Source organism: Papaver somniferum, unplaced genomic scaffold (genome assembly GCF_003573695.1).
Source record: "Papaver somniferum cultivar HN1 unplaced genomic scaffold, ASM357369v1 unplaced-scaffold_128, whole genome shotgun sequence".
Lineage (NCBI taxonomy): Eukaryota > Viridiplantae > Streptophyta > Magnoliopsida > Ranunculales > Papaveraceae > Papaver > Papaver somniferum.
Window position 1 is genome coordinate 6,091,393 of NW_020621936.1, and position 15,105 is coordinate 6,106,497.

Sequence of the window (15,105 nt, forward strand, 5' to 3'; positions counted from 1 at the left end):
ATTAAATGATTAATGGCACATAGAAGGCTTTCAGGCCGGGCACCAGGCCGGGCATCATCATTAATCGCAAAGCCCGAGACCGCACAATAATTTAATCCAGGCCGGGCCGGGTGGTCCATGACGGGCCATAACAGGCTTTGGGCTACTTCGGGTACAGGCGGGCTCGGATGGATACAGGCAGACCGAGTATTTTCGGGTATTATTTACACCCCTAATTCAACTCATATAGTAGAGGGTTATAGTATTTTTCACTAACCAAAATCATCCCGATTGTGGTTTAACCGGTTTGTGGCCTGTGGGTCGATAAATGAAACCCGCGTTTTGGCAATACATCTTAGCCGTTAAGAGTGGCTATATCCTCCCACCCGTATAAATAATCGCGATAGGTTCATTGAGAAACCCCAAAGAACAGAACCCTAAGGTGAGAGACTTTCTCTTCATCTCTTCAATTCGCAGCAGCAGAAGACGCGGGAATTATGAAGGTTTGCAACTCTCCGCCACTCTCTATCTCGTTTCTTCTTATGTTGATTAGTTTCATATGTATTTTTGATTTCCTTTCTTCTGATTTTTGATTTGGTTTGGATTGTAGTTCAATATCGCAAACCCTACCACAGGATGCCAGAAGAAGCTCGAAATTGATGACGACCAGAAGTTGTAAGTCTTAGATGCATTTAGTATAGTGTTTGTGAAAGTTCTTCATGAGTTTCTTCATACTCCATCCCTCTTTTGCCGTTCTGTCTATGATCTATCGAAAATTACTTCAGTCATGTAATTATTTTTGATTGAAAATAGAAAATGGTAAGAACTTCTCAACCAATGAATCACAAATCAATTAAGACTAGAAAGTCTGTTAAACAATGGTTACATTTTAGATTTATCGTTCACCTCTTAAATATTTTTCCTTCATGTTCCATTCATTTTCAAACTGATTTCTAAATTTTTCAAGAACCCAATTAATTAATCAAACGTCTTCCTCGTAAACCTTCAACAATGGTATTCTATAAACTTCTTATCTCTAGCTTATTTACCTAGGTTACCAATCCAATCCCAATTTAATTCTAGGGTTTTTTGTGATTTCATCAACTAAATACAAATTTGATTCAGAAATTCAATATGTTGAGATAATGAAACTCTAATAGAATCGAGAAGATTATTATATGTACTGTTTGAAATAAGATTACGATATGTACTGTTTGAAATTATTTTTGAGTAAGAAAGAGTGAAGAGATAAAAGAGAGACCCCTCTTCTTCTTATTATTGAAGGTTTCTATTTTATGATGTGGATGAATGGAAAACTATAGCTGTATCCGCCATGTTGGAATCAGCTGTTATTTAGCTGTTTGTTCAAGTAGCATTCTTGTATTCCATTGGGCTTATTTACATTTTTAACTGCTTTGCGTGTTCAGTTGTTTGGGTGTTGATGTTTTGGTTTTTGCAGGCGTGCTTTCTACGATAAGAGTATTTCACAGGAAGTCAGTGGAGATGCTTTGGGCGATGTGAGTTTCTAATGCATTCTTTGAGATACTAACTTAAGGAATGTAGTTCTGTGTAGTTTTGGAAATGAAACTTTTGATTGTTTGTGCTACATGAGTTCAAGGGTTACGTCTTCAAGATTATGGGAGGATGTGACAAACAAGGATTCCCAATGAAGCAGGGAGTCCTCACCCCTGGGCGTCTTCAAGATTATGGGAGGATGTGACAAACAAGGATTCCCAATGAAGCAGGGAGTCCTCACCCCTGGGCGTGTTCGCCTCTTGTTGCACAGAGGTGAATGGTTGCTTAATTTATGCCTCATTTGTTTTCAGGTTCTTTTTTTTTTTGGTAAAAGAAAGACTTGTGTTTTCAAAGAATATGGAGATACAAGTTGACTATGCTGTACATAATCATAGTAGTTGTAAAAGTATTGAGATACTTTAAGGACAAAACATAATGTTAATTGAGTTGTGCAAATGGTAGTTTTACAAATAAACACCAAATTAATTGCTTCTTATAAAAGAGAACCTAGAGTTCAAACTCCAAATATATGTCATATTCTTTGCTACAAAATCACTGGAAAATTTACAACATTAAAAACTTTCGGCATACTGAATGACTAGTATCAATCAATCGGAATTGCTAGTTCATACTTTGGTAGACGTACCAATATAAGAGCATATAACTATCGTTTATAATAAATACTCCCTTCGTCCTAGTTTACTTGTCAAAATTGAGGATTTTTTTTGTCCTAAATTACTTGTCAAGTTTCATATTTTTTCACTTTTATCCTAATTTACCCCTATGTTGGAATCAGGTTTTAGTATTGAGAATTGTGTAATTCTATTTCCTATACACAATCTTAAATTCTCCTCTCTATATATAGCATTTATTTTGAATTCTTCAAGTAAAAACCAAAAAACTAGATATGTAAAAACTATGTATCTTAAATACTAGCTTGGGTAAATTTAGAAAAAAATATACTCTCTCTACATTTCTTAATATGTGTGCAAAAACCAATTTTGGCAAGTAAACTAGGACGGAGGGAGTACGAATTAGGATGCACACTGATAAAGTATACATTTTTAATTTTTAATGACATAAGAGCATGGGTGGGATATAAATATTTATTATAATATTATGTGAAGAAAAAGCTATTCGGATGACCTACTTGGATCAAACGTCAATCATCCATAAAAGAGTTCACATGAATACAACTAGATACGATGAGACTTCCCGCCATTAGGGAAGGAAAGCAAACGTTATAAGAACGTCGTGAATTGTCTCATCATTATTTTTGCACCTGCTCAATATAAGGTGGAGAATTTTTTCATGTCACTATGATATGCCGTGAATTGTCGAACATGTATTCAGAATAGCTAATGAAATCATCAAATAATGATTATAAATATAATCCTTTTGCGCAGAAAAACTACAGAAGTTTCGACTTGTAGCTGGCTATATGGGTGAAAGGCATCTGTATTTGTTGTCATCTCACTAATGTATATTTTGGGACATTGTTAGTACCTAAAAATTACTTTCAGGTAAACAAATGCACAGCTGTGGTACTTTCTTTTTAGGTTCGAAAATCAAAATCGAACATAACAAGCCTAAATCACGATAACAGCCGTACCGTCCTGATTCGGTCACGATGGAGAGGAAGATGGGTTGATCTTAGGGGAAGGAAGAAGAAAAGTACAAGAAATTGACAATGGTATTGAATTATGTGTGTTGGGTATTGAAAACTAAGAATAACAGAGCTTTTTTGATGATAAGCGTCTTCTCCTTTCTGAATAGGCTAAGTAGCCTATTTATAATAATTTAGAATACGATAGGCTAAGTAGCCTATTTATAATAATTTTAGAATACACAATGCCAATCTCATGAGTTGTGGGAGTCGTGAGTTACGGAGAGTTGGAGATGGTGGGACAGTGCGAGATAATTTAGGGAAGTTTCTGGAAATCCCTTTTATATTGCACCCAATATCTCTCATAACTGTCGTGACCGTGCCAACTCTAGCTTTTCACATGGGGTGTTGCCACGCCGCATACTGTCGTAGACCACCTGACCAATACCCCATGAAGAATCCCCCATGTGATGTGATGTTTCTTAGGTATTTTTGATGAATCGTATATCTCATCTTACTTGGGCTAAATCGTAGCCGTTGATATGCCATATGCCTTATGTAAAAATAGTTATGAAAATAACTTAGCCAAAGCCATCCATGGGGATTAGGGCGCAATCGTGCCTTGTTATGGCATACCAGAATAGCTTAGCATATTAACGGCTAGTTTATGCGCTATAATTTAGTGCGGTATGGTAGTGGCATAAAAGTGGCACGATGCCATAACTAAAATGGAAAGAAATATTCCTAGCCATGATCTACATGTGAGATAATGGAGTACTAAATTACCGCATGACCTTTGATTGACCTATTTTATGGAGATAAAATAGTAAATGACGTAATATCCAAAATTACGCGTGGGATCTTGCCTTTGTCTTGACCAAAGCTGCCAAGGCCGAGAATAGTGCATGGAGTCTTGCCATGGCCTTGGCAAAAGCTATAATGGCCGAGAATGGTGCGCGTCATGGTGCTATGGCCTTATCTAAAGTTTCCAAGGCCGTAAATGTCGCGCGATAGGGTGCCATGTCCTTGGCCAAAGCTACCAAGGTCGAGAATGGCACGCGCGATGGTTCCATGGCCTTGGACAAAGTTGCCAATGCCGTAAATGTCACGCGGCAGGGTGCCATGGCCTTGGACAAAGCTGCCAAGGCCGTAAATATCACGCGGAAGGGTACCATGGCTTTGGCCAAAGCTGCCAAGGCCGAGAATGGTGCGCAGCTTATGCTGTGGCGCAATGACGGACATGACACATGCTATATATTGCCAAATGTTGTTATAGACTTAGCCGATAGTTTTCAGATGATTTCTTCCGAGCCAAATGCCCATTTTTCTTAGCCAAAGCGCTGTAAGCTATAATGGATACCATGATTTTGTCAATTTTGGAAAGCTTTGACATGTTTACATGGATAGCTTTCTAACCTTCTAATAAAAAACTTGTGTAATAGCAATCTACTTTCATCTCCATAAAGAGTATGTAACACTCTCTCCAGTTTGTATTACCTACTAATTACAAGTTATTTTTGTGCTTGATTTTATATATTGTTTTGGGGTAAAAGCTCTTTCTGCCGGTTTTGGTAAATTTGAGTGTGTTGATGAGAAATGAATTTAGACCTAAACAAATGCACTGCACGTGAGTACTTTAGATTCGAGGGATCAATTTGTACAATCCTGTCCCAAACTAAGAAATGGTCGTTCCAGTCTCGCTTCGGTCATAAAGTGAATGAGAAGGGTTGGTCTTAGGGAGGGAAGAGAAGAAGGTGTGGAGACCAGAATGGTTAATTCTGAAGGTGTGGCTATTTTATGACTTGTATCAGAATTTTGGAACTGGCTTGCGGAATGTAAGCTATCAGTTCTTTGGTGTTTTTCAGGATACCCGTGTTGTTGTTAACCAAAACTCTTGTCTTTGGTCGAAATAGGTAGAAACCTATTTACACAAGTCATAATTGAACGCACCCTGATCTTGTAGGAAGTGGGAGTAGTTGAGTGATGGAGAAGTGGGGTGATGTGTAAATGCTAGAAACCACGTCCCCACTTTGAAGGAAACGGGTTAGTTTACACCCACTACTTCTTTCCGCCACTAACTGTCCGCTTTCCTGACACTTTCTCATAATGGGCGTGTTGCACGCCGTACGCTGTAAACCGCCAGACCAATACCCCGATGAGAATCCCCCAGATTGTGACTTATTTAATGTCTCGAGTATTTTCGTGGAAAATGTGCAGCAGATTGTTGAGTGAGTCTTGTATGCAAGACCTAATTGTTCTGATCAACCGTGCGCCAACTGGATGGCGGATGATCATATTGTGGCAAGTCAAGTCATGGGACTTGCCGTAGGAAAATGGCGTGTGAACCTGAGACTTGCCATAGGCTGGTCAATTATGTGGCGAATTTGGACGGTTGAGATCGTAATTCATGAGAGAGGGTGGCCATTAATTATGGCCACCCTCTCTGATAGTAGCACAGTGGCGCCATTGGCAAATGCCAGTGACATAGCGGCATATTTAGCGCATGCCAGTGGCACAACGACATGGTTGGCATATGCCAGTGGCATAACGGCGCAAATATCGTCTGGCATAGCCGTGGCCGTCATATTTTGGCATATTGATATTAGGCCCAAATATGGCTTGGCAACAGTAGTTCCAGTTGCCATATCAATCTGAATGCCCAAGGTAGCATCACTTGGCTTGGTTGGCGTAGCAACCTTACCTAAATTAGGGCTTCGCATACCGAAACCCCAATTAACGCGTGTGGCATGTGGCGGCGGCACAGTGACGTTTTTTGTGCAAACGGTTCCATGGCCGCGTCAAAGGAGCTATGGAAGGGCCATAACGTGGGGACGACCACATGAGCAAGGATAGCTATAACTGGCCATAACATGGCGTCACTTTTAGGGTTTCCTGGGTCCCGCATGGCTTGTGGCAGGTTGTGGGGCCAAAGTGGCGTAATTTGAGCCACGCCCAAAATTGGGGTTTCAACTAATGCCACTAGAGAAAAATCGTGTTCTAGTTGGGATACCCTGACTGGACTTAGTTATGGCGTTGGCCACGAACAAAAGTGAGTTAGCACGTTAGCGCGCTGTTTGTGGCGGAATGACACGTTTGTCATGCTGCTGTGGCATGGCACGTTTGGCATGCTGTTAGCATGTTGGCGCGGAATGGCACGTTTGGCATGCCATTAGCATGTTGGCGCGGAATGGCGCGTTTGGCATGTCATTAGCATGTTGGCGCGGAATGGCAAGCTAATTGGCATTGTGGCCGTTCGGTGTAATTTGCCTCTTCCAATACTGTGACAGGATTAGAGCAACCTGATTGGTCAATAGAAAAGGGGGTCGGCCAAACATAGGGCATGGCCACATCTCTGGTGCGCGTGGCGGATTTAAAGCGACCTGATTGGTCGATGGAAAGAGGGCCGGCAAGGTATGGGCCCGGTCACACCTCATGTGCATGTGGCAGATTTAGAGAGACCTGATTGGTCAGTGGAATGCGGAGGGCCGGCAAGCAACATGGGGGCGTGGCCATCTGTTGGTGGCGCCGGCTGGCCTATGGCACGACCACACCTCCCTTTGTTGCTGCTCTTATTTTCCGCGGCTCCTCTTTTATTCCTTGTTTTCTGATTTTGGGTAGGACTTTGCACCTACTAATCCATGGCAGGTCAGTTGCCTAGTTTTCCTAGGTTTAGTTTCGACCAGCAGGGTCTGATATACTGCGCAGGGCGCAAAAAAACCTTTTTTTTTTGAAAATTAATCAGGTTGGTGTTTGAATCTTGTGAATTATCACAAAATTGATTGAACTGTACATGTTGACACAAAGTTCTTTAAATTTATTACCAGAGAGCAGTATGCTTTCCGATTGAGTACTTTTATGCAAAGCCTTAACCTTGATACTCCGGGAAATTCATGCTACTCTGCTGCGAGTGAACACTAAATGACACGCCACATCAATATTAAGGGTTCAACCGGGGAACATAGCATACAAAGTATTCAATGAGCCTTATATTAATGAATAATACTGGCAAGGTGCCGAAATTTACAGAATATCTGGGATTGTTGCTACATGCACCATTTTGGATAAATTTCATTTAACTATATTGATTTTCTCAATAAATGCGCAAGTGAAAAAATTGTGAACTCATCACTTTTACATGGCTCTGTCTCTTTGCAGATGACATCATATTAAATGTAGGGTTTTACAATTTTAGCACTGAACTAAAAACCACCATCAACATTAAGCTCCCCTGCTTAGCACGTAACAGTGGCATTGTTGCGACGTAAGCATGAGATTGTAAGGACCCTCAAGCTCGTCAACGCTATTTGACTGGTCAAGCGATAATCAAGAGACGATTTAGCCGCTATTGACTCAATTAGTTAATATAGATTTTGAATAATAGAAATTAATCTAAAAACGATATAGATACGAAACTAGTATCACTAGATAGATCTCGAAAATTTATGTGAAATAGAATGCTCGCACACGTCATCCGAATGCCAGACGAAGAAGATTTCATCAAATTTATAAAAAGGGAAAAATAGTCTTCTTGCACTTAACCGCCCGACTGCCCATATCCAAATGATGGGTGCCTTTATAATTTTCCTTGGTCTTATCTCCCAGACCAGATCGAAGAGAACCATTTTCTTTCCTCTTTCTTCTTTCTATTCTTCTTCTCTGTTTTTTCTTCTTCATCTTTCTGTTGAATTCGAATCATAGGATTGAGTTAAATCTTGTGAGCAGATCTTTGAAAACGTGATAACCTGTTTGATAGAAGATGAAGGTGATGGTGCTGAAGTTGTTTGATTATAGGAAGAAAAAGAAAAGGGTAAGTTAATTAAGGTTTTGAATTGCTTGATTATTCTTCATGAATTTGTTGTGATTCGTCTGATTTTGGGTGGGTTCGTTTTTATTTGAACTAAAGTTGATTGCATGAAGTTTAATTTGATTTCCTAGAAGATTAGGGTTTTCTGTTCTTCCCTAAATCGAATAGAAATTAGGGTTTTAGTTTATATATGAGAATCAGTCGATTAATATTATAAGGAAGCAGAACTGGTGACTTGCGAATGAAACTTAATTATAGAATTGAAGGGGTTGTAGTTCAAGGGTGACCTGCAATGATTTGAGGTTGTATTGTTGGAGGATGCAATGAAAAGAAGAAGTGATGATTCAAGTGAATGGAACTAGAGTTATAAGTTTGAGTTAGAATTAGTTTGATGTTAGTTCCAGGGGACTGTTTTGGGTTGCAGAACTGAATAAGAGAATTGAGATTAGATAGAACTGCGGTTGTGAATTAGAGTAGAGTTAGATCACAGGAAGGAAGGAAGAATGGTTTTATTAATGAAAATATTGAGTTTTAGATGAATACTAGGTTAATGGCATGTGGTGGTTGGGAGCAGAGTGTGTTTGGGGTTGGAGATGAAATGAGATAATGATGATGTTGTTGTTGCAACTGGAGAAACAGTGTGTGGTGTTGTTTCTACAAATGATAGTTTTGATAATAATGGTGGAGATGTTGATATGGCGGAGTCGCAAGGGTATTGATTTAAAGAAGTTGAAGTTGCAGGGGATATATGTATGAACTGAGATGGTGTTGATTAGGATGTGTGGTGGCTTGATGTTATGTGGGTGGAGGTCTTGACTTCAAGTTGTAAAGGAGTTGGGCCATGTGTTAAGCTGAGCTGGTGGTATTGGATGAACAAAATTAGAACACAGGCAGTTCATGGTTTGGTTACAATTGTTGAATTAAGTATGTTGAATGCGTGGTCGGAGATGAAGAATTGTGTTGCTGCTGGTGCAAGGGAATGTATATATATGAAGCTGTATTGGCTATATGTTTACTGGTGTTGCATGATTGTTGTAATGACGTTGTTAAGGAATTTGGTGGTGTTTGAATCTGAATTAGGTGGAGGTGGCTTGATAGAGTTTTAATGGGTTTAAACTGGAATTGTTGATGAATACTCATTTGAGATAAAGGTCTTGCAGATAAGAATGTTTGTGTAGTTGAAATGGTAGATGTTATAGTAGTAGATTAGGTTGTAATAGAGTTACAGGGTTTGGGTGTTTGCATTTGTATTGCATCTTGATTGTGCATTAGAAGTTTGGCTTGAGCAAAGGCTCTAGCCTTGAGCTTTTCTGTTCAGTTAGATGTCAGACTGATTTAGTCTAGCTGACTCTGTTAATCTAATTGAGTTGAATTGGTGTTAACTCACTGGGTTCCCTATCTTGACCTGAGTCGACTCAATGGACTTGACCTAGACTTTTGACCCTGGATTTTGACTTGACTCTAGACGTTGATCTTCAGTTGACCCTTTGACTGTTAGACCGATTGTTGACCTGAATGGACTGGATCTTGTGTAATGGACTTGGTTAGTGGACATGGGCTTAGGCCTAGTTTTCTTATTTTGATGTATCAGACCCTTATGGGCCGAATTGACCTTTGATTCCTTCTACACAGATGTAGATATTTGTAAGACCTATCGAATGGACTATAGAACCAACCCAATTCAATAAGTAGACCTTGTCTATGTTTAAGTCAGATAATGGAAAGGTGTAGAACCATAAATGGGCTTAAAACAATTAGATAGTTCATTTAGTCTTTAACTAGAGACTTGCATGAAATTATGTTATGAGCCTTGTGTAAGCCTTTTGGCTAATCTCTTAGAGTGATTGTGTGATTAACAGTTAGTCTTTATTAACAATGATCGATTCAAAGGATGAACCCGTGGATCGTGGATCTCGAGGCAGGCATGGCATGACTTGTCATCAATTCAGGTGGGAACTTTGTAACCTTTTTGTAATCATTAAGTTATTTTATCTTCGAGCATGATGAGTCCTTCTTTTCTGTGAGCATGTTATTTGTAATTGAATGGGTATGTTGTGTGATATGCGTTGGGTGGTTCCACGCGAAGATTTTCTGTGATTCCCTATGGCTCTTTGCTAAGTTTAGTAGGGCAATGCTACATTGTTTGAATATTACTTAGTAGCCTGGCTTTACCACGGATAAATATTATTACATTTTATTGTCTTAAGATAGTAGTACGGCTTTACCCCGGTTGATTATTACCTAGTAGTCCGGCTTTACCCCGGTTAAATAGTATATATACTACATTTTATTTGGGGATATCACTCTGTGCATATCATACATGATTGTTCAGTATTAGTAGTATGGCTGGGTTACTATGACCTTGACTTAGGAAGAAATTCTAGGTTCATGATTGGATATGGTTATTATTTGGAGATTTCGGTCTACGAATAATGATTGAGCCTTTTGTGAACCTGCTGTGCGGGGTCAGATCATAGTAATCAAAACTTTATTATATTCTAGACTTAGATGGTGGCATTGGGATTTATGAGGTGTACGCATTCCACGTTAATATCTTACGGTACCTGGATTCTTGCTATCATTTGAGACTAGAGGCATTCCTAGCATCTTCTTCTCCATTGAGTGAGACGAGGTTGGGATAACATATGTTTAGGTTGTTTAATTATTTTCTCGTAGATCCATCTGGAGGTGGATCTTCCACGGATATTACCACTATGGACGTAATATCCGGGGATATGAATTGAAGCAATCTTCTGCTCTATGTTGCGTGTAAAAGATGTTTATCGTTTTTCTTTAGTAGAACTGTGATGCATGTTAGTGATTACTTGAAAGTTATAACGATAACCACTTAGCCCCCATTTGGGATGATGTGCTCACTCACTCCCACTTCAGTTTCAGTAATCAGAAGAAATGGTGCGCGTGAAGATATCTGTTATCGTAGCTTAAAGCTTTTTGCGATGTTAGAGATATTATGAATCTTTTATATATCTTTATTCTTTATTTTTTCTGTAAAAAAACACATTAATTTATCCATATCACAAAAGAGTTCTTTATTTATACAATATTAGAGTGTATGGGTTTGTGTTGGAATTAGCTTATATAACTGAGATTCTTAAGATCGGTAATATAGGTTTGATGCTTCAATTAGGTTGTAATCCTATTAGCTAAGCAGGTTTATGATTTGGGTCGTCACAGAGATGGTGACATATGAGGATAAAAATCGAAAGGGCAAGAGATGAAGAGGTTACCGGAAGAAATTCGACTGATCTTTGGCAAGAGGCATGAGCAATCCGTGATCTTTGTGGCGGCGCGCTTTTTGGCTTGGCCACGAAGTACTGGTGCTACGAAGTGTTGGTGCCGTGGGCCAACCATCCTTCTTCGACCAATAGCCTCCGTAGTAACGCTGCGACCTTGGCCCCCAGGTTTGGCTTGACGACTCAACTGCCCTTGTCCGTGCACGAATCCAAGATGGATTCCTTGCGGATTCTTTTCCCCACTCAAATTATCAAGACGTTGTGCATATAAAAGGCGTTTCCCATCTTCTTTATTTTTTGGTTTCGTTGGCTTTGTTTCCGCGCCTTCGTGTTAGCAGCAAAGGTGCACCAATCATGAGATGATAGACAGAAGGAGCAGCAGCAGTAAGAGAAGGCAAGCATATTTCAGGTATGTATTCCAAAGTTTCTTCCCTTTTGTTTTCTCTTATGTGTTGGTGTGACCCTAGCCGTAGGCGTGACTTCCATGAACTTGCAAAATTATTCAAATATGAATGATCCTTCTTTGGTAGTAGTATTGTAGTAGTGTTAGCCACGATATTAATAGCAACGAAACCAATCATCATTAGTGCCATTAGCAAGAATTCATAGGGATATGGACACCGTTTGCTCCTTCCTTCATAAAACCTAGCATTAGGTTCTCTTTTTTTTTTGGCCGTGAACATAATTTCCGCGGCAAGACACAATTTTCGGCCGAGAGCATATTTCCCGCGGAAAGACATGTGTTTTATTTGAGCAAGCATCAGTCCCCATTCTTTTGGTCGTGGGCGCCATGGCTCGTGGCCAAAGAAAATCTTCCATGGAGAATTTATTGTTGATCATTAGTGATTGTATTCAATCTTCGTGCATGTTTTTTCTTCAAAGTAGTAACTCTTTTCCTGTTTTGCTCCGTTGTAGTTACTCCAAAAGTGAAAAGTAACATAAGAAATTCTTGTTAAGATGTCACCTGGAGATGGTTCTGTCGTCGTGTCGAGAAATACTAATAACTCCAAAGACAAACCAAATATGGATGATGAATTCTTCACGAGGTATTATATAGCCATGAGGACCTATCCCAAACATGTGATAATCCTTCTGACTGATTTAAAGAACGAAGGATAGGTCCAGTCGATCTATCCAGGGCGTGTAATAAGGTTCTGTCTCCAGAAGAAAGAATACCCAGCTTCTTCCATCGACTTCAAAATCTGTCATAGCCCGTTGCGCTCTTATGATAAATGGATGAAATTAATGATAAGCCGTGATCATGTGAGGGCCAATCTGATTGAGACGCAAATCATGAACGCAGTCATGGCATCTGCGGTATTTCAGATTAGGAAAGATGCTGCAGGTTTGATTACTTTCAGCTCTAGATGGTGCATGGAGACTCATACGCCTATATTCAGGTGGGGTGAAATGACTATTACTTTGGAAAGTGTGGTAGTTCTGTTGAATCTTCCGGTGATGGGGAACCTTGACGTTATCTTGTCCGAGTAAGAAGAAGAAATGCACGCCACTCTAGTCACGAAGTCAACAAGATATGTTCGTAAGGACAATGAGGAAAAGTGATTTTATACTTGGTGGGTGTCTGAATGGTTCCTTGAGGAGCGGGAGCCGAATCAGGTGTTGGATAACACGCTCAGTGTTGCTTCCTTTTTAGCCTTGTGGTTATCCAAAGATATTTTTAATGACGGCTCTGGAAAGAAATAAATTAGACATAAGCTCATAAAATTTGCTATCAAAATGGTGAAAGGCGTTTTTCTTCCCATAGGCAGTTTGTTTCTTGGGTCCTTATACACCCATCTAGATTTCTTAGCGGCGGACATGTATGTTTCTAATGGGTATATGAAGGTAGACTTGTATGTCCATATCGCCTTCCTCCAAGCATGGTTATGGGAGCATTTCAAAGATTATGCTCCTAATCCAGTAACTTCATTTCCTGGTACATATGGCGGCTCTAGGATACTTCATTGGTTGAAGAGGCGTCCAAGACCTGGCTCAAATCTCGTCGATTTCTTTGACAACGCGTATGCAACCAACTTCCGTCCCTGGGCTCCAATCCACGCGTCTATAATTCAGCCAGACGTTTTTGCTTTTGCCCCAGACATGACATTGCATTCTGATGGAGATAAAATGAGCATTGGAGAAACTGTTTTCATGCGAAGCTGCATACCTGGATATGTACCGTCTTTTTTCAAGGAATCTTTTGAAGTGGTTCCTTATAACATTGACAGGGCTGCTCGTCATATGGGTTTCTATCATGGAATTCCATTCCGCCGTCCATTGATGCCCCCAAAAGAAATTTTGACATCTGTTTTTGATAACAGCGTTTTTGCAACAAAGAGAAGCCTCCCATTATTGCTCCCAGAAAGACAACCAGTGACAACCCCTAAGTATAAGGAATTTTGGCAGGAAGAGTTCCTCGCTATTTGTCAATTCGTGCAGAATGTTGTGACAGATCCACGCGGCACGCCCTCCTCCAAGGTTTTGGAAAAACACGGATTGTTGAGGACGCCTCCTTCGGGTAAGGGAAATATTCTAGCTCATATGAAAACAATCCCCAGGAAAAGGAACGAAGGTCGAAAAGTCACGCAGGCGGCATCTGATCAGCTTCCACGGCCCTTGTGACTTTCAGTTCTTCCAATATGCAAGTATGTATGATTTTCTTCCTGATTTGGCAGAATTACGTAAATATTTTCTGAATTTTCGCCACTAAATATCTCTTCCCCTTTTTAACTCAGGGTCTTGAAAACATGAACGCCTTCGCCAGACTTGCGCGTGGTCAGAAAGTGGCACCTTCTGAAGAAAAATCTGGCAATACCGAGCCTTTTGACAGTGAAGAGGAAAACGAAGAAGAAGAATGCTCAGGATCTGACGGTGACGGGAAAAGCACTTTGGAGTGTAGCAGTGAGTCCTCTTTCAGTCCCAGTGGGCCCGCAGATGAGCCGGTGAGTTTTCACATGTTTTCCTCTTGGACTATTTATTTATAGGGAATAAATATTCAATTGGTGATATTATAGGAAGAAGTCGCTTCTGACGATAACTCTGAGATGGGGATTCATTGTAATGAAGATGTAGATGCGTCTCCAATAATGGAAACCGTACCCGTTGGTAATCTGGAGATGGAGATTGATCGTCATGAATATGTTGTGTCTCCAATAGAGGAAAACGCTGCCATGGATGCAGGCCCAATTATTCCCAAAGAATCTTTGCTGGTCATCGATTCAGTTGCAGGTGCCGCCTTCGACCCTCCATTTCTGGCTCCCTTTAAAGGTCATGTGTTGATCAGAGGATTCAGTGTGCCGGCTAAGTATGCAGAGTTGTATACCCAAATATGGGAGAAGTATGGACATATCGCAACAACTAAAAAGGTCACCAGCCGGTTTTCATTAGCTAAGCACGTGGAAGAAGCCTTATCTTCAATTCATGACATGTGCAACATGACTGGCCACACCGTTTCTGGAGATGTAGTCTCAAGCTGGGAGTTCCACCGGGACATGTGCGTGGAATTTGAGTTTAGTGCCTCCTAGTTCTGTGAAGGATTTCCAAGATCCAGAAGATGCAGGCTGAAATGGCTGAAGGTCCCTCCGCGGATTTGATCAATCGACAGGAGGCAAAAATTGAGAAGTTATCTCAGGAGTTGAAACTGAAGCAGGACGTTGTTCAAAGCATGAAGGACGCCTTCTCCAAGAAAAATGGACCGTTGTTGGACAATTTCCCTTGAATGCTTTTATTTTTCTGAACTTCTCCCTCTTAGGTTTTTTTCTGAAAGACAAGAGATGCCTCTTTTATGGTATGATTTACTGGTTTTTATTTTGGAATGATAGATGATTGCTTTATAAGGATATTTGCATTGGTTTATTTTTTGGGATGGTTTTCTGAGTAATTTTCTGAAAGTAATGGTACTTGGATTAACTAATATGTTAGAATCCAAATTCTGAATGCAAATAACG

The 15,105-nt window shown here is 40.2% G+C and overlaps 1 protein-coding gene across 4 annotated transcripts; it reads left to right on the top strand.

The window, feature by feature from the left end:
• The first annotated feature begins 347 nt into the window (after positions 1 to 347).
• LOC113332059 (40S ribosomal protein S6-like) lies at positions 348 to 1,995 on the top strand. 4 transcript variants are annotated; one of them, XM_026578734.1, is made up of 5 exons: positions 348 to 482; positions 590 to 654; positions 1,439 to 1,496; positions 1,598 to 1,612; positions 1,683 to 1,995. In XM_026578734.1, the coding sequence occupies exons 1-5, from the start codon at positions 477 to 479 to the stop codon at positions 1,866 to 1,868; spliced, it is 330 nt and encodes a 109-aa protein (XP_026434519.1). In that variant the 5' UTR covers positions 348 to 476; the 3' UTR covers positions 1,869 to 1,995. The 4 variants fall into 4 exon arrangements, with proteins under 4 accessions (XP_026434519.1, XP_026434518.1, XP_026434521.1 ...); XM_026578733.1 differs by having other exon boundaries at positions 1,439 to 1,494; positions 1,587 to 1,612; XM_026578736.1 differs by having other exon boundaries at positions 1,598 to 1,950.
• The last annotated feature ends 13,110 nt before the right edge of the window (positions 1,996 to 15,105 follow it).